At 28.2% G+C, this 21653-nt stretch overlaps 1 protein-coding gene across 1 annotated transcript in view; it reads right to left on the bottom strand.

Annotated features, from left to right (window-relative positions):
* Nucleotides 1-17110, bottom strand: part of LOC129965455 (uncharacterized) — a 64968-nt gene extending 47858 nt beyond the window's left edge. The window contains exon 1 of the mRNA XM_056079334.1: nt 15505-17110. Within this exon, the coding sequence (XP_055935309.1) occupies nt 15505-15683 (179 nt within the window). The 5' untranslated portion in view covers nt 15684-17110. The remainder of the gene's footprint in view (nt 1-15504) is intronic.
* Nucleotides 17111-21653: the final 4543 nt, after the last annotated feature.

The following is a 21653-nucleotide window of genomic DNA, read 5'->3' on the forward strand; positions in this document are numbered from 1 at the left end:
AAAAATGCCCTTCTGATGTAATCACCATATACCACTCTTTAATCTTTGCGTGATTGTGTTCCCATATAAATGGACAAACATAAATCCACATTTTTTTTTCTCCATTCTTAAAGAAGTAATAAAACGCTAATATTTATAAAAAAATTTGAATTTTTTTTCTAATAATTGCGATACTTTTTCTACGCATTCTTCCTATATAAGAAAGCAAAAGATTGAAAAATATCCCTTGAAGAATTTCTATTTTTGAATTAGACTAAAATTTTGTATTTATAAAATCAATAAAAGAATCAATTTTAAAATGATTATAATAAAGCACGCATTCGTACTGCGTAGCGAAATATTTGGAGCTATGCACCAATAAAGGCTGTATAAAGATATTACTTAATTTTTATTATTAATTAATACAATTTCTAAAGATTGATAACATAAAAAATGTATATGCATTTCCAAAAGTTTTAGAAATTAATTATTATTAATGATATAATTTGATTTTTGCTTTTTTAGACCTTAAACTATGAATACTACGTTAACCCGAAAAACAAATCAACAAACTTCACTAAAAATTTCTAAATAGTATCATTTAAGAATTAAGGCCTACTCTAAAATCTTCGTTTTGCTGAAACTTTTTGAAATTTGTTTTATATGCTTCTTTTATAGTTCATTCATTTTGGTATTCAAAAATGGTTTTTCCGGTTTTAAGATTACTAGAAAGCAAAATTGTAATACAAATAATAAGCTGAAAGGGAAACTTTTGAAATCAGAAGTGGGCATTTAAAGAACTGTAAAATTGTAAACAAATAATTTGTACAATTATTTTCTTATTCTCAAGCATTATATTGCTTAAAGATATAGATTTGTGTTTCCTTTACTTTTCCATAATTTTATGTGTTTCTGGTAACTGTTTTTTGAAATTTATGTTTGAGTTTAAAATAGAGAAGCCATATGTTAACAAATGTTTGGGACTCAGTTAATTCCATTAACATTTTGAAAATTTTTAGATTCATAAGTAATGGTTGAATATTCTAAAATATATCAAATGAATATTATAGGCAAACTTTTGTTGTCAATCTAAAAAGATCTGTTAGGAAAAACGAAAATATTTGAGAGCATTTAGAATTTTTGAACGATCATTGGTCAACAAAAAATGCAATGCAGAGCATATTATAGAAAATGATGATTCTAATGTTCTTATAACAGTGAAAGTTATGTATAAGAAAACCGCAATCCAAAAGTAAGAATGTATAAAGGATAAATATAAAAAGAAAAGAAAAGTTTCATTTTTTTTTTATTAAATTAAATGAGAATATTTAAAGAGAAAGATAAATCCAATCTAAATTTACAGCAAATTACAAAATTATTGAGCAATTGTTATCCGTAAAAATTTTTCAAAGTCTAAAAAATGATTACATGTTCTAACAGAACAATAATAAAAATTTAAAAAATTTCTAATGGATTATTTTGCCCAAAGAAACTTTAGTTTAGCAGAAAAAAAAATTAAGGTTCAAAAATTAAGGTTATTGCAGTGTTACTATTTCATTAGCGATATAAAGATGTATAACCCATTCTTGAGTATTAAGAAATATCGATTGATCCATTGATGTTTAAAACCTACATGGTAATTCACAAAGAACGGATTTAGATATACAAAGGTCAATCATTACCTGCAACAATATAATCTATATTTATAAATAAAGCTCAGTGTGTGTGTGTGTGTGTGTGTGTGTGTGTGTGTGTGTGTGTGTGTGTGTGTGTGTGTGTGTGTTGGCGCTGACCTGTAGATCAAATGACCTGGTTGGTAGCTGTAGATCAAATGACCTGGCGTACAGGCCAGGTCATTTGATCTACAGCTACCAAATTTGGTACATCTATACCTTAAAGGTTGGGAATGTGCACCTGGGATCGCGTTTTTTGAATTTTTAATTAGAATTTTAATTATTAATTAAAAGCTAACTTTCCCGCCAAAAAAAATCTTCCATTTCCCCCACCGCCAAATGAGTAAGGCTTCAGTTTTTTTCCCCAACAGTAATGAGGCTACTGTTAAGATTTTTCGGCCGATTATTTCAAACGATTCTGTTTATTTTCTTAGTGTTTTATGCATTTAAAATTAAACATTGTTAATTAATCGATCTTTCAGATTCATTCTGAAGTACTTTTGAATTAAAATAACACAGATTAAAGGAAATTAAAAATTTCTAATCTGCATAGCGTTACCCCAACTGGCGTAGAAAAATTCACGCATTAGCATTACCGTAACTGGCGGTGAAAATTCACGCATGCGCATTAAGTTCTTATTGTTGATAAATATTATCAAAGCGTGCGGACCCGATTGAAATTATTTTTAGGTGTATGCTTTTGTAATTAAATTGTATTTATGTTAGTTATATATTTTTTGTATATGCATATAGTTTTAAGTACATCGTTTTTTAAGTAGTTTTTTTTTTTTAAGTTTTCAACCGATTATTTTAAACGATTCGTTTTATTTTCTTAGTGTTTGATGCATTTAAAATGAAACATTGTTAATAAATCAATCTGCTCATGACGAATCTGAGAAAATTTTGTTGACAAATTCTTGAGATATTACATAAATTATGAAAGATATTCTTTAGTGCCCATAAAGTTTAAATGCTCAGAGACTCTGCTTTCAGTAATCATATTATAAAAAATGCTGTGTTTCAGTAAAAAATATTATTATATTAATTGCAGATTAATCTTTTCCACTTTAATTTAAAGCATAAATTCTACGGGAGCTAACAGAAAATTAGAGAGATACATATTATGTTATGACTGAAGGCTTTTATAATATTATGAGTGAATTATACGACTATCAAAATTTGAAGTTTTAAAATATTTTAATGAAGAAGCTATTAAAGTAGGAATTGCGTAAAATATTTAATTATTAAAATTTAAACGAACATTAAGATTGGCGAACCAGCTGGTCACAAAAGGCGGCTAGTACAAAAATAATTTATAAAGCTAAAAGAAAAGAAAATCCATTTAAAATCAAGAAAAAGTGAGTTTGACCTGCAACCGTAGTAAGTTTTAACATTCTAAATGAATAACAAAATTTTTGTATTGATTAAAATCTTTAAACACATTCTCTAGAAAACTGTATATTTAATTATTTTCCTTCCCGGAAAGTATCCTTTCAGAAAATGAGTTTTAGATATTGAAATGAAATCTTGCCAAGTTTTTGTTTTATATGGTTCTTACTGTTATGAACTAGACTCTAACCTTTCGATTTTTATTTCATTATTTTATCAATTTTTTAGAAAAAAAATCAATAATTTGTAATAAATTTTTTTAGTTTTCTTTCAAAATCGGGAATATTTCCAAAATTTTTAGAGTTACTGGAAATTTTTTACTTTATAATACAGCTAAATATATTAGTTATCTATGGTGTAAAAATAATTAAAATATATTCATTAGAATTTACTAAAGGATGCTTGGGTAATTGCAAATATTTACTAATATTCAGTTAAAAATTTCTTATAATTTCAAAATTAATAAAATTTCTACTAAAATTTCACTGAATTTTAGTCACTAGTTTTATTACCCACTACAATTAAAAATATATTCTTTTATAAAAATTTTATAAATCTCAAAAAAAGTACTCCGAATGTAGGCACATACATTAAAAGAATTTTTACTCAGATATAATCAAAAATATTCGTGTATGATTCCGAAATACTACAACATTAAATCATTTCCTATTATTCATTGATTTTAATAGAACAAAATAGAATTCTGATACTTCAAAATTAGCATTAAGGTTAATATAATACGATTAAAAATTTAAAATGTTGTTGTGTGCATGGATTTATTTTTGTGCATATTTATCTGCTCAATTTATAATTTGGCCAGATTTTAAAAAATGGTAAAATTTGAAGATGAATTTCAGAATCTGTTTTAATTTGAAACAACTGAAAATTATTTAATATAAATCCGCAGGCAAATTTTCCAAACGATGTTTAATTTAACGAAAGTTTCTTGAAATTATATTTTTGTAAATATTACAAGGACTTATTATTCTGGATACTCGTTAAAGGATTTTGAGGAAATAGTTATAAATGATCTTTTAAAAAGGTAAAACGCGGATATAAATAAATATGTTAATAGAGAATGCAGGTAAATCTATAAAGAACTAGCATTTGACTTTGGTAAATACTGTTAGAAAGAAATATGTTTAAATTAATAAAAAAGAGATTGATACTTAGTTTTGAATTTCATTCTTAAATTTATATCATGCGTTGATGAGATTGATAATCTAACAATTTATAACTCCTTCAAATGTCATAAATCTAATTTTTATAAAGGAACATATGCAAAATAATGATTGGGTAACATCTGTCAAGATATATTAATTTAAGCTATCATTATTTATCCAATGTTTTAAAGCAAGATAATAGGATATGTTTGCTATTTTGTTTCAATAACAGTCATGTAAACATTTGGATGCGTTAAAAAAGTTCCTTAATTTTACAATTGTTTTCAAAATAAACATTTCAACGGAATTTTAGATATAAAATAATATCATTATTGTTTTGTATCGTTAAATTTTAGGCAAATTTTAAATAAAATTTCTATAATTTCAATTTTTGAAAACCCGTTGTTGCTCTTAATGGATTAAAAGTAATTCATGTGTTTGTACACATATTAAAAACAGATAAAATATTTTTTTATCAATTAATGCAAATTGAACGCTTTATTCATATTGAATCAAATCGATTTGGACTAAAAAAAAAGAAAGAAATCCATATCGAGATAAAATTTCAGCAAAATTAAATATTTTTTTAACTTTTAAAAATATAGTTAAACAAAATTGAAATTAACCCTAATTTGAGGGGAGGGGGGGACAAGGAAAAAGGTGGAAAGCAAAACAAATATTCCACACATGCACATTCTAATCTTAATTTTGCTCAAAAGCCCCCCTTCCTCCCCCCAAAAAACATCGAGAGTAGTTTCTCTGAAACTTTCTAGCATACTTTCTAATAAAAATATCACCTACCATTCAGCATAAAATTACGGATCTTGGACAAAACCGTAAAATACACAAAGGCTCAGATTCCCACACATAAGCTTCATAATATAGTAAGAAAAACGGGTTCTTGCATATTAACCGTATACCAAACTCTCTTAGTATGTTTTTTTTTAAATTATTCTCTGTCATATAATGATTTCTCAAATACCCTAAATAATCGGATTTTATTTTAAGCTCCTTTTCTTCTATCGATTGAAACTAAAATTTGACATACAGCTACACAATACCAAATTTCATTTAAGATAATGCGCTTTCGAGTTATCGTGTTTACATGAATAAGAAAGTACAATCTGACAAAAAATCAGTTCTTGGACAGATTTGGTTCAAAATTTGACAACAGTTTACACTTCAAATGCTAATATTTTGTACCAAATTTCACTTATCTAAATTGTTTAAGCGTTTACGTACATGAAAAAAGATAGACTGATAACTTGATGGATTTGGTTCCAAACTGGATCCGAATCTATATTATAGAGGTTAGATCTGTGTGCTAAATTTTATTTAGCTCCTTACGTTTTCTAAAGAGCTATATAAAATTTCTTTTGTATTTGAACAACTAGGCAGACAGATTTTCTCTAAATGGTTTCTGTTCAAAATTTAATAGAAGTCTACAAATTTGATATAAAGACCACATACATTCTTCTAGCTCAAAGTGAGTTTGAGTTATCAATACAAGACATAGACAAACTTACACAATTACAAAACACATTTATATTTTATATTATATTATTTACACAATTATATTTTTCGGGCTCAAAAAGATCTGAAAATTCATCAAAATCTTGAATTTGATTTTTTTTTTTTTTTTTGATGATTATTGTTTAGTACTTTCTATCCTTATACTTCTTTTAAGAGAAAGTAAAATCTCCAAAAAGCCTTTTTCTTACATAATTTTTATTAAATATTTGACTAAAGTTGAATTTAGATAGTAAATGACATGTAATAAATAAATGCTATAAATAAATAAATGATAACTTATTCATATGGTAAAATGAATGAAGATAATCTTCAATAAGCCTTTTTCTTACAAAATTTTTATTAAATATTTGACTAAAGTTGAATTTACATAGTAAATGACATGTAATAAATAAATGCTATAAATAAATAAATGATAACTTATTCATATGGTAAAATGAATGAAGTTAAAGTAAAATCTTCAATAAGCCTTTTTCTTATATAATTTTTATTAAATGTTTGACTAAATTTGAATTTACTTAATAAATGACATATAATAAATGTTATAAATAAATAAATGATAACTTATTCATATGGCAAAATAATTAAATTAAATTGAAAATTCAAACAACATACAGATAAATAAGACAGAATAATTAGCTTGATGAAACTCCCCTTTGGTTACTTGCTCAGAAATATCTGAACGAATGTATCTTGAAGAAATATTTTTTCGATTGTGATAAAAGATTCTCAACATCTCTAATTATCCTAGCATATGTTATAGGATGTAACATGATAATATAGTAATTACACTTTTATCTTATCCTTTTTTTTCAATATTATTAATAAAAATAAATAAACATTAAATGTTTTCTTTAGGAAATAATACTAAAAATCACTATTTTTTTTTTCAAACACCATAATAGAAAAGTAGTAAGAAGATAGTCGGCGATTTAACTTTAAAAAAACACTGGATCAAAAATGCATAAACTCTTCTTTAAATATCCCCCAAAAAATACTATTTAAATGCAATGCCAATACAAAACAGTTCGAGTCAATAAGGAAAATTATAAAAAGATACTTGTAGCGTAAACTTAAAATTAATTAGGTATTAAAATTATTATTTTATTAATTGCTAAATGCAAAACTTCTTTAAATAATAAAAAACTATGAAAGAATATATATATATATATAACAAAATGAAAAACACAAATATAGAAAGAAAATAATTTTACATGCGTGTTTTTAGTTGCATATTCTTTTCGTTAGAATCGGTTCGTAAAAAAAAACCTTCTTACAAGTGAATTTTGAAATCTTGTTGTCCTCGCATTAATTTGATACAAATCTATTTTTTTTTGCAATAATGTAACCATAAATAAAAAAATTTACATTTTTAAAAAAACTCGTATTTTTGAACTTGAAAATTCGAAACTTAAATTTGAGTTTAAAATAGTCAGATAACTGATTTAAATCACTAAATATATTAAGCAAAAAATCGAACAAACGAAATTTTTTAGCCGTTGCCATATTTTACTGCAAATTATACAACATAATTTATGAAACACTCATTTAATTAGTAAAGTTAATAAACAAAAGATTTTTTTTTCTCATTTGCCACTTTTTTACTGTAATATAAAAAAAATGAATTCTTAAGATAATCGTTTGACTGCATATGCAATTTTTAGTTTGATTTTATTTTCTTTAGAATTGGTTCCTTTATTTAACAAAAAAAAATTCTTGCAAATGAATTTTGAAATTATGTTGTAATAGAATACCTTTCTCATAAATTTATTTTTTTAAATAATAATGAAACCACAAATTAAAAATTTAAAATTAAAAAAAAATATTTCGAACTTAAAAAACGAAAGCTTAAATTTTTTTTCAGATAAATTTCTATTTAAAATAGCAAAATTTTAATTTAAATTGATGAATGCGCGAAGCAAAAAATAAGACAAATGATTTTTTATCAACTGTTCTATTTTGCACCAAATTATTAAAAAAAATAATTTATGAAACATTCATTCTATTGGTGAAGTTAATAACCAAAAGATTTTTTTTACTCGTGTTCCCCTTTGTACGATAATCTACAAGAAATAATTTCTTGGCTTAAGATAATCACTTGAGTGCCAGTATCATTACAATTTTTCTTAAGTTAAAACGGGACAGAACACGGTGGAAGATACAGAAATAAAAAATTGTCTCGTGCGAAAAGGAAAAAAAAAAAAAAAAAAAAAATCCCTCATATCAATAATTTATTTTCGGTTTAAACACTAATGGTTAATTTTCAAATAAATTTAGTCAATTCATTTATATTCACGTCTGCTACATCGAAATCAAAAAAGAATCTAATGCACATTCTGTAGGAAGGAAAAGGACGTGACATCACAATACAATTTAAGATCCCATATATTGAGATATAAGATGATATGCATAATACTAATTTAAAAAGATGAAATTTGATCTTCAAAAATAATTTTAGTGCTTATTAATACAAATCATTTAAGTAAGATCATTTAAATCTCAACATTCAATTTTCTAGATTAAAAATGTTTAAAATATGATTATTATCTCGCAATAGTATACCTTTGAAGTCCTAGTTATAATGGGTACTTTATAATTTTTTTCAATAAAAACTTAAGCCCCACGAAAGTTATAAAACCTCAAATACTTACAGTGGCTCAAAAAATTGAGAGTACACTTTACTTTTACTTGATAAATCCGACTTTCAATGTAAATAACACATTACCGGGAAGTGCAAACATGTTTTTATTTTTATACATAACAAATGGTTTAATTTAGAGTAAAAATAAAGAAAAATCAACTAAAAACTTCAAAATTGAAAAGTTTCAGAAGTATTTTAAATAAACATGCGTAAAATTTTGCCTCAAAAAATTGAGAATATACCAATAAAATTTTTGCAATATCACGCATAGAAACAAAGTGTCACTATTAAGTTGCATGTCTTTTGGCTCTTAAAATGGCCTCTAAACGCCATGGTAGCGATTCGCTTAATTTTTGGTGGTATCTGAAGATATTTTACCCCGTTCTTCTTACAACACTTGTTTTAAATGAGTTTTGTTTCTAATTTTTTGTTTTTGGACCACTGCTTCGAGTGTGGTCCACAAATACTCAATGGTATTGATGTCGGAATACTGTGGTGGTGTGTGCAACTGCTGTTTACAATGAAAAAAACACCATATTTTGACGTTACGTGCATTCTGTTTGGGGTCGTTGTCCTACTGGAAAATGAAATTTCCATCTAAAACCAAACTTTTAGCACTTTCCTTTAGATTGCTGCGAAGTATATCGAAGAAAACCATATCGTTTATAATGCCATCTATAAAAATTAAATTTCCTACCCCGGATGAAGCCATGCAACCTCAAATCATAACGGAGTCACCATCATGTTTAACTGTAGGACGTAAATTGCTTGGCTCCTTACAGTATTATCTCTGTCACTGCCACTGCCAAAAATGTTGAATTTTCCTTCATTACTAAATATAGCTTTCTTCCACAGGTATTGGTCTTCAATTAATGAGTTTTTGCAAACTTCAAATGCTTTTTCTGAATTTGCAAGCTGACAAACGTTTCTCTCTAACAATGCGACTTTTATATCCAGCTTGTCTCATGGCATTTCGCACAGTTTCAGCACTTACACTTCTGCCTATGATTTGAAAAGTTTCTACAACAATTTGGATGAAACATATAGTTGCAGAAATCTAAAGGAAAGTGTTAAAAATTTGGGTTTAGATGGAAATTCCATTTTCCAGTAGGACAACGACAACAAACAGAATGCACGTAACGTCAAAATATGGTGTCTTTTTCATTGTAAACAGCAGTTACACACACCACCACAGTATTCCGACATCAATACCATTGAGTATTTGTGGACCACACTCGAAGCAGTGGTCCAAAAACAAAAAATTAGAAACAAAACTCATTTAAAACAAGTGTTGTAAGAAGAACGGGGTAAAATATCTTCAGATACCACCAAAAATTAAGCGAATCGCTACCATGGCGTTTAGAGGCCATTTTAAGAGCCAAAAGACATGCAACTTAATAGTGACACTTTGTTTCTATGCGTGATATTGCAAAAATTTTATTGGTATATTCTCAATTTTTTGAGGCAAAATTTTACGCATGTTTATTTAAAATACTTCTGAAACTTTTCAATTTTGAAGTTTTTAGTTGATTTTTCTTTATTTTTACTCTAAATTAAACCATTTGTTATGTGTGAAAATAAAAACATGTTTGCACTTCCCGGTAATGTGTTATTTATATTGAAAGTCAGATTTATCAAGTAAAAGTAAGGTGTACTCTCAATATTTTGAGCCATTGTATTTGTTTATTCTTTTATAAAGCAAAATATATTGAGTTTTGTCCCAAGCTGCCTTTAAGAACGACTTCAAATATAAAAAACTATTCCTGAAAACGAAAATTATCTTTACATGAAACAGCTTAATTCTTCTCTTCCAAACTTAGAATATAATACTTGAAAGAAAAAAAAGTGTTGGATGGATTTTATTTATAGGCAAAATAGTCTTTAAAATAAAATTCATCTTCATTTTATCTAGAACTACCGAAAAATTTATGATGTAAAATTTAATCCCCGGAAAATATGTAATATTCTTAGCATGCTTTTTTTAAAAGAAAGAAATAATCATCATAAATACCTCATAGGTATAAGAATTCTAACACGGATTTTTTTTTCCTTATTGTTGAAGATTTTTTAATATTCTTTTATTTTTATCAACATTACAGAAAATGTTCATAAATTTTGAAATGGAAGAAATCTTGGGAAATTATCTTTAGAGAATGTAAATGAATAAATTAAAATTTTCTCAGAAATGCAAAATTTTTCACAAAAAACTAAAATACCAACTTTGAAAATACTTTTACAGAAAAATTACTTTATGAGATACATGAGATATAAAATTTAAGTAACTGCAGGGAAAAAAAATTCTGAAGGCGAATCAAAATTCAAATTTAGTGCATCACAGGGTAAGATATAAGTCGTAAAATTAAAACAATATATGAGCATGAAAATAATGTTTGCTTATTTCTTAATGTTGCTATTGACCTAAAGGAAATCTACAAGAGTTGGAACTTTAATAATGGCAACTATTTATTTACATGAAATACAAAGATAATTCATGTGACCATGTTTTACAGCCCTTCAATATAGTCGCCAGCATTGTGTAAAACCCGTTTCCAACGATGTGGAAGTCACAGAACACCTGTAGCAGTGCCTGTTCTGTTGATAGTTCGAATGGACCGGTCTACTGCAGCAAGAATCTCTGGAACAGTTTTGAAGCGAATGCCACTGAGTGGTTCCTTCATCTTAGGAATTAAATCAAAGTCACAAGGGCTTAGATCTGAGGAGTATGGTGGATGGTAAAGTACTTCCCAGCCCCATCGATTAAGCAAATCAGCCACAGCTTGCGCTGCATGCGGCCGAGCATTGTCATGCAAAATGATAGGAACGTTCTGCAGAAAGTGTCGCCGTTTTATTTCTCAAAGCTGGTATGAGATGGTGCTCCAAAAATGATCAGTAATACTGCGCATTGACGGTCTGCTGTGTAGGAACGGTATGCATTAGGATGACACCATCACAGTCGTACACGAGAATCAGCATAGCTTTTACATTTTGGGGGGTTCTGAAGAAATTTCGAACTTCGTGGTGACCCTTAATGACGCCATTCTTTTGGTTGGCTTTTCAGTTTTGGCTGGTACGGTCTGGCCCAAGTATCATCCAGTGTAATGATACGGCGTAAAAAAACCTCTCCTTCGCGCTCATAGAGCTCCAGGTGGATTCGAGCAGCATCGTATCGTAGCAATTTCTGCATTTCCGTCAAATGATGTGGAACCCATCGTGAAGCAATTTTTCTCATGGCCAGACGTTCCTTCAGAATGTGCATAACAGTCGTATGCGCAAATCCTGTCTGTCAGGCAAGCTCACGAATGGGTTGGCATCGATCACTGTCCATTAGTGCGGCAACAGCATGCACTTATGCTTCGCTGACACTAGGACGACCTGATCGATGCATGTCTGTCACATTTTGGCTTCCTTCATTGAAGGCTTTTACCCATCTTGCAACAGTTCTGTAAGGCAAAGCAGATTCCTCGCAAGCCTCTTGAAGCTCTAGATGATATTGTCGTGCTGTAAGACCTTTGGCACATTCAATTTTTATCCAACTTCGTTGCTCTTGTTTTGAAAACATCCTGACAACACTTACTTTAGACCGCAAGCTAATACAAGGATCAGTTCTTCGCGTCACTCCACATGCGCGTAACGTAGAAAGGACGAGTCTTTTTGGTGAAAGCTAAGGTAGGTATGTAGTTAACGTGTGGTATACGTGACATTCTTTGGTTTTGTTGCGTGACGTTTTTACAGCAGTGTTGCCACTATTAAAGTTCCAACCCCCGTAATACTGAATACAAGCAGAATATAAAAGCTAGTGTGAAGCAAGGAGATACGAGAGTCATAATATGTGTACCTTACATATTGGCAGAATGTATGTGGTTATCTAGACTTCGATCAACTTTCTGTAAATAAATACTTTTAAGGAGTATTTAAAGAGAAAAAAAAATTAAATAAGAGGTCCTTTTCATTCACCATTATAGGCATAAAGTTTAAATTATTAATATTTAAATTCTTTATAATTCTGCAATGTAGTATTACACAAAATATCTCTATTGTCGTTTTGTACATATAAAGTAATTAGAAAAGAAGTTGGAAAACAAAGAAGAAAGAGAAAGAAAATAATTTTTTTAAAAATGTTAAGAGACGTGTCAAAGAAAATCTAGTTGGTTGGTTGAATTGACTAATTTATAATTCTATTCTATACCACTTTTCTTGAAATTATTACTATTAATGCATAATAGATTTAATGAGAACTCACTTCCCTTTTTGAAAAATTCATGAGATCTGTTTGAGAATAATTGCATAATTCTGAATATGTGTTTGGGCACGTGCGTGTGCGTGTGTGTGTGTGTGTGTGTGTGTGTGTGTGTGTGTGTGTGTGTGTGTGTGTGTGTGTGTGTGTGTGTGTGTGTGTGGTGAAAGGTTTTCGAATTCTTTTTTTATGTTTTGAGCTTCCCTTATTTGTTTAAAAGATCACTGGCAAAGCCTTGAGCTCACAAATTAAAAGCAGGACAAGTGAGTACAATTCAATTTCAACTTCAGTATAAAAAAGAAAAATGCCTTAACCATCAGGATCAGATACGTGAAATTTGACAGTATTTGTATCTTGGGAAATAAGCTAGCACTTCTTTAAATGTAATTAAATATTATCGAAAAAAAATCAATATTTTGCTATTCAAAGAAAACGTTTATCATGAAACTGATTTTTATAGTAGTTTACTAAATGGATGTCAGCTGTCTTACTAAGGCATAAAATAGTCTGTTACTCAGATTTTAAGTTATATTTTGTAATACTTATTGCATACAGAATAATTTTTTATATAATTTGTGCATTTTGTGCAATTAACATAAATTTTCCAAATAAAATGTCTTTTTAATGAACTGCGTTGATCCAGAACTTTTATTAATCTCGAGATCTAGTAATCTGATATCTACCGATATTTACACAGAGAGTATTCTTAATAGAGTAAAATTAATTTGAATGACATGCAATAACATACATTTTGTAACAAATTTGTTTGTATTTTATTTTTATAATATTTATTACCTTAATATTATTTATTTCGCAATAAATTATAAATTTCGGGATAGCAATAAAGTATCTATGGTTGCTTCAATATGCAATATTTCATTGTTTTTTTTGTTTTTTTTGTTTTTTTTTTTTTTTTGTCTAATAACTGAAAAAAAATTGAAAATAATAATTAAGGAATCTCTTTTAGTCTTCCATATCCAATCTCTCTTTGTCTTTGTTTTTCATATACGAGATATCGAAATTTTCAATTAAGGGCTTTGTAATTTCGGTTTATCGAAATATTTATCATTTAAAAAATTCAGGAGGTAATATGGAGATCCCAAACTTGCCTTACATAAGGGTTCTATAGAGTTTAACCGAACCCTATTCGAGTATATATATTTAAGTATATTAATTAATAGTATAGTATTAAGTATCCCTTATATACCTTTAAGTATCTAAAAGATATACAAATCAAAATATTGAATAAAATTAAATGGAATTATGTTTGGTGAAAGAAATATGCAGTCACTTCTTTGTTATAAAATATAATAGAATATACTGAAAATAAAATAAAGAGGCATAAAAATCTATTAGCAGATAATTCAATTCTAATTTATGGGAAAAGTTTATAAGAATTTCATCCTAATTCCATACTTAATGGGAAAAGTTTATGAGATTTCCATCAGTATTCCATATTTAATGGGGAAAGTTTATGAGAATTCCATCAGGATTCCATACTTAAAGGGAAAAGTTTATGAGAATTCCATCAGGATTCCATACTTAATGGGAAAAGTTTATGAGAATTCAATCAGGATTCCATACTTAATGGGAAAAGTTTATGAGAATTCAATCAGGATTCCATACTTAAAGGGAAAGGTTTATGAGAATTCCATCAGGATTCCATAATTAATGGGTAAAGTTTATGAGAATTCCATGCTTAATGGGAAAAGTTTATAAGAATTCCATCAGGATTCCATGCTTAATGGGAAAAGTTTATAAGAATTCCATCAGGATTCCATACTTAATGGGAAAAGTTTGTGAGAATACCATCAGGATTCCATACTTAATGGGAAAAGTTTATGAGAATTCAATCAGGATTCCATACTTAAAGGGAAAAGTTTATGAGAATTCAATCAGGATTCCATACTTAAAGGGAAAAGTTTATGAGAATTCAATCAGGATTCCATACTTAATGGGAAAAGTTTATGAGAATTCAATCAGGATTCCATACTTAATGGGAAAAGTTTATGAGAATTCAATCAGGATTCCATACTTAATGGGAAAAGTTTATGAGAATTCAATCAGGATTCCATACTTAAAGGAAAAAGTTTATGAGAATTCAATCAGGATTCCATACTTAATGGGAAAAGTTTATGAGAATTCAATCAGGATTCCATACTTAAAGGGAAAAGTTTATGAGAATTCAATCAGGATTCCATACTTAATGGGAAAAGTTTATGAGAATTCAATCAGGATTCCATACTTAATGGGAAAAGTTTATGAGAATTCAATCAGGATTCCATACTTAAAGGGAAAAGTTTATGAGAATTCAATCAGGATTCCATACTTAATGGGAAAAGTTTATGAGAATTCAATCAGGATTCCATACTTAATGGGAAAAGTTTATGAGAATTCAATCAGGATTCCATACTTAATGGGAAAAGTTTATGAGAATTCCATCAGGATTCCATACTTAAAGGGAAAAGTTTATGAGAATTCAATCAGGATTCCATACTTAATGGGAAAAGTTTATGAGAATTCAATCAGGATTCCATACTTAATGGGAAAAGTTTATGAGAATTCAATCAAGATTCCATACTTAAAGGGAAAAGTTTATGAGAATTCCATCAGGATTCCATAATTAATGGGAAAAGTTTATGAGAATTCCATGCTTAATGGGAAAAGTTTATAAGAATTCCATCAGGATTCCATGCTTAATGGGAAAAGTTTATAAGAATTCCATCAGGATTCCATACTTAATGGGAAAAGTTTGTGAGAATACCATCAGGATTCCATACTTAATGGGAAAAATTCATAAGAAAATACTGGAAAACTAAAGAATAATTTGAAATAATTGGACATATTCAGTATGAAATTGAATGGCATGCAATTTTGAGGATGATTATCACTTACCTTTGTTGGCCATCTGTGAGAGCAAAATTATAGAGCAGGGAAAGAATGATATAACAGGCACAGAACAAGAGCATCTCCCTGTACACCACCTTCCAGACACTGCCCCTCCAGCGGAAGAGCAGTCGAATGAAGCCCCCAGAGGCGGAAGAAGCCACATCGTACTGGTAACTGACAGTCATCTCGTCCGAAGATGACTCGACTTCTGGCTTTTCGGCGCTTCCTCCGGCACTCTGGGGCGGCTGCTCAACTTTGCTGGGTTCCGTCGTTCCCAGAAGTTTGTCTTCTCTTTGCTGTTGGATCACCAGAAATTTCTGTTTATCTGTGACTAGACTTCGTCAGTCGAAAAAGGATTCGAAAGAACACACCTAATACCACTGACGTGTTTCTGGGGGAAGAATGGAGAGGTCAAGGCACCGAGTTCGGATAAGCCTCCACCATTTTTAAATTTTGTGTGAAGTCTTTCTTTGATAGAGTTTTATCTCACAGAATCCACATGTAAAAGTTTTTAAACACAATATATTTATTGAAATAGGATCAAGTTCGATCCTCAGAACACGAACGAATACACGAATTACTTTATCAAAGTCTCTATAAAAATGTCACTGTGGAAATAGTTTGTAATAAATGGTTTCATTTTTCTAAGTAACAATTTCAGATACATCTTCGAAGACTAGTTTTAATCCATGTCCTTGATAAAAATTTTCATTTTTATTCTTTCTCTTCATTTTCTCGGATTATATTTAGAATTAAAGACATGAAGGTCTCAGTTAAACCGAATACTTGAGGATTGTTTTTATTAATTTGAAATGTAAAGGATTAAATTTAACTAAGCAGAAGTTAAAATTCGATAGAAGTTATTCAGATAGAATATTTTCTAATATATCTTACTTGTTCATAAAAAATGTCACATATAAATTTCAAGTCCTGCTATTTATTTATTAACAGTCAAACAGTAGTTTAGTTTCTAATCGTTTGCTTATTTTCCAGCTGAGGTGACCTCAAAATAAACCGATCTAAATTAAATAATTAATATCCACTCTTAAAGGATTTAAGAATAATATAATTTGAATAATTAATTGGAATATAAAGTTTCCACAAAATTTTAATTAATACTTGGGAAAATAACAAAGAAAAAGTAATATCTGATTACCAACCACATGAAATCATACTTATCAGCAATTCTATATTTCCTTTACGAGCACTGAAGGTATCCAAAAGAACATTCAATCTTCTTTTTCGTCTTCTTCATGCAAATTGCTTTAGATTATGAATAAATAAATTCCCCACATCATCAAGAAACCTATTAAGATGTTACGACCATCAACTTTTTTTTTCCGCCCGATAGTATCTCAAAAGCCTGGAAGAAGCACGGCTTGGATAAAAAAAAGAAGAAGAAAAAACAGATTAGTCACACATTTTTTTCTTTTCTTCCGCTCTACCTTGATTCGAGTTTTAATCCAAAAGAGAGTTAATTGATGCTGGAAGAAACGTTGCTTTTGCTGGAAGGGTTTTTGAAGCAAAATTCCCGCAGGAGCTGTGCTTTTCCGACATACGCGGAATGGGGAGATGGCAAGAGACAGAAGAGAGAGTTAGTTGTCCTTGGCCAGCAGAGGCATCTCGTTCTGGTCTAAATTCAGATTTGGCAACGCGACGACGAAATAGCAAAGCACAAAAAGTCCTCTTCGCTGGCGACGAAATGTACGATGGTTTGAGATGCACCTTATGCGTTTTCGTGTAAGAGTCGCAAAATTGAAGAGAGTTTCATTTTGACAAAAGAGCTTGATGATAAACTTTATATCTTGGCAGTACATTAGTTCCATGCAAAGGAGAGAAAATGTTGAAGAAATTTATTAAGGCACAAAAAGAAATAATATAAACTTATATTTCCTGGTAAAAATATATTTATAGAAAAAGAAACAAATGCTTATCTAGTAAATAAAAAATAAGAAATGAGATAATCATTATAATAATTAATGGAATGTTTTTAAGTATAGAGTATATAAAAAAATTCTGCCCTTGAGGAAAGTGAAATTATAACCCAAATATATCCAGACGCCTTTCCTTCAAAATGACGCAAAAATAATTTTCATTTAATTTATATGCGATTACTTATGAGTGATAGTAAAACAAAATTCATTACTTGACATTAGGTACTAAAACTTTTAACAAAATCAGTGATGATAAAATGATGTTTATATGATATTATTTCACTTAACTATGATTAAAGCAAGGGTTGAGAGATAATATTTATGTTATTAAAAAAATTTATCGCATGTAATTAAGTAATAGAAAAAAACAATAGACATTTGTTTAAAATCATAAAAATAATTACATTAAAATTGCTTATAATAAGTTCCTGATATATTAAAACAACAAATCTTGATACTCACATTATTTTACTAATTAAAATATTGTTCCAATTTTCCTTACCAACGTAAAATAATTGAACCATTGCATTGAAAGAAAATTATATATGTTATGTAAGAACTATACAGTGATGTCTAACGATTCATTTAAAAAAATAAATTCTTTTCTAAAAATCTGTCATTACAAAAAGATTATTATATAATCCAACCGAACATTTCGAATCTTCTCAGGCATGCTTCTAAAATTTAAAATAACAAAAATTTCAAATATTGCATTCCTTTTTGCTGTATATGATTATATAAATAATAAATATGACTTATAAATGAATCACTTATAGAAGACTATAAGGCAAGCACTGATTTTTTTAAGTAATTATATATTACTGTTCACTAAATGCCTTTACTGACCAGCTAATTTATCGCTAATATTGGTTGTGTTTACTTTCAATTAAATATTTTATCTCAAGAAAATATATTTAAGCATCAAATTGAAGCAAACATTAAAGACATGTTATTTTAATAGCCTTACGCCTGCTCTGTTCATTGTTTATTTTAATCATCCTAAAGAGTCACATTCCATAACATCATAGTAGCATTATGAAACACTTAATATCTCTCTCTTTTAACTTTAGAGTCCTGTTCTTTCATATTTCTAATAAAATATGAAGTGTGTGTGTGTGTGTGATATATGCAGATGTTTTTATTGTTATATATATATATATATATATATATATATATATATATATATATATGAGTTAAAAGATATTTTTACTCTTAGTTATATGTAGAAGATGAAGATAATCCTTCTTTCTTTTTAACAAATGAACGAAAATAATGCGATTAAATATTTGACGAAACAATCAAAATGGTTTGAATTTTAATGCAAAAATGAAATTTATTATTAAAAATTTAGGGAAAAATTAGCAGGCCAATTAAATCAGCATAAACAAAAAAATATTTTTTTCTTTTAATTTTAAAAATATTAAGAATTTTAAAATGAGGAAATCACTTTTGTGGAACAATATTTTCGTAAGTTATTGCAAAAAAAAAAAAAAAAAAAAAAAATCAAAATCTTGCATATTTTTCAAAAAAAATTTTATTAAAAAAAATTCGGTCCCATATGCTTATCTCCCTCCTGTATTGTATATCTCTGCCAAATTTCGCATCTCTAAGTTGCCTGTACTGTAAAGAGTCAACACATAGAGACACTCAAGTTATCTATTACTATTGCTATTGATTATTTATCTCTCTATATAATGAATTTTATCTCTATATACAATGAGGTTATATTAAATTTTTAACTATAATTTTCTACCAGGTGCAGGAAGATGAGGCCAATCTTCTTGCAATGACATACCGATTCATAATCTTCGTCTTCACTAGCACACGAACGGTGAATGTATACACTTTCGACATTGAATCAATGTCATTATAAATAATCATAGCAAAAACACTCAGCATCACTAAACTTAACTGAATCCTTCCTTCAATTTCATCACTCTCGACCAATCGTCCTTTAAAGCGTTCGCATTATTTTAGTTAATATATTCATAAAGGAGAAAATTTAAGGCTTAACGAGAGCGGATTTCTACCCATACATGTCCCAGACACGTTCGTGGTTAGGCTTTTAACAACAAAAGTAGTAATGAAGTATATAATAACTAAGGTTAAAGTACTATTTTACAATTATGCATGGAATCACCATCTCTACGAATAATATAAAAGCGTTGGCGTTCTACAGACTAGGCCATTTGACTTACAACTACCAGACTAATAGTGCTGTGATGTTATAAAACTGGTCTCCATTAGAAAAATTCATATAATAAATGAACAGAACATATATAAGAACATTAAAATAATACAATTTTAATGTCTGATAAAATTATGGATATGAAGTTATTTTTAAAGGTTTGAACGAAATAAAATGTAAACAATATTCTGACAAACCAGCTGCTCACTAAAGGTGACCAATAAGTAAATAAGTATAAATTACTTACTTCAGCATGACATTGCAACGTTGTAAATATACTATTCAAGAAAAACTAGACCACATCTGATCAAAGAAATCAAACGAACTCAATTAAAATTATAAAGCTTCTCTATCTTCACCAATAGCATCAACGTTGTCAGTTCGATTGTAACAATAAGAGAATAAGCTACCACACCTTGTTTCCCTACCTTTCTAAACTCCACTTTTTCTACATTAGATAATTGTCTTTCTTAGTGGAAATTTTTTTGAATTTCTTAAACAGAAGTCCATAATTAAAAATAATTTTATTCAAAATTATTCAGCAGTAAATTTTAACTAATAAATAATCACATTAATCAATGACTTATAAGTAAAATACTACAAATTGCATAAATTAATTTAACAGTCCCTTTCTTTAAATCTGTAACCCACAGAATATTCTTTATAACACTGAAAAATTAAAAACAAAATTTCTAAAACACCATATTTACTTCTACAACACCAAAAAAATTATTTTTTGTTCAACAACTTTCAACAGTTCATATAAAAATTCTGAGAAGACAGAAATTAATGTTTTTTGAAATATTTATTGGTATATATACAATGAAAAGAAGAATGAATTTTACATCGAACCACAAAAGAGTAGCCTTTTGGGGAAAAAGAATGGAGTTTATAGTAAAATGTTTTAATAAATGAATATGATAAAAATAATGTAATCATTTATTTAAAAAAAAATCTAGAATTCTCCGAATCTGTACATACATTTTTATCAAGTGCAAAAGATATGCTTAAATACATAAATATCAAGTATAAATTCTTCCCTCTCAAACTACATTATTTGACTAAATATTTTCCCCTTTCCATGCTTTTTTTTTTTTTTGATCCAAAATACAAGTATCAAATTAAAAAAATTTTCAATACCAAACTTCCACAAATATCAGTATTTGCACTGGTAATAACATCTTAGAAAGTTTAATTTATTTCAGAACAAATGCTTTAGCAGTGCCAGTAAAATATTGGATATTCTTGATTTCATAATATAACAAAATTTGAATAAGTACTGTTCTGTTGCTCTCTTGCTGTGATAGAAATGGGTTTTTCTTCAACTTAATTGAATAAATAAATCTAAGAATTTAAGATTTTTTTCCCCTGATGTTCTGTGAGCACAATCAAATATTTTTGGAACCAATAAAATCTGATATTCTAACACATAGAAATTCAATTTACGAGCATCAAAAAAATTATCATAAATAAAAATCTTTGATGAAAATCGCGATGAATTCTTTAAATCAGTATTAAAAATATCAAAGGATTAAAAGATTTTTTTTTTAGCAACAATCTTACTTTTATTTTGAAAAACGAATTAAGCCAAGGAATTTTCTATGCACCCAGATATTTCATTCATTTTGCAGTTTTTAATAGTCCCAATTACACTAAATAAAATAAAATAAGAAGTAATTTTTCTTTAATGATGCTGTTAAAACCAATATATCATTTGGGTAAAGTTTAAATGACATTGCTTTTTTGTTAATAACTAATGTTCCAAATTATATAATATAATAAAATAACTAAGGACTTTTTTTAATGCTAAATGTTCCAAAATAAAAAAGAAAAGAAAAAACGTTCATTTTTAACATTAACATTATTTAAGGAAAATATTATGTTGGATTATCACAAATATTAAACCAATGACCTTCAACCATTTAGTATCTAGAACTTAACTTTCCTAATTAACATTAATCGTACTCAGTTCCAATGATCTTTGTTACATTCTAAATAATTAATAATAAAAACAAATTCTTTGAAACTTAAAT

The sequence above is a fragment of the Argiope bruennichi genome, chromosome 4 (genome assembly GCF_947563725.1).
Source record: "Argiope bruennichi chromosome 4, qqArgBrue1.1, whole genome shotgun sequence".
NCBI classification, from domain to species: domain Eukaryota; kingdom Metazoa; phylum Arthropoda; class Arachnida; order Araneae; family Araneidae; genus Argiope; species Argiope bruennichi.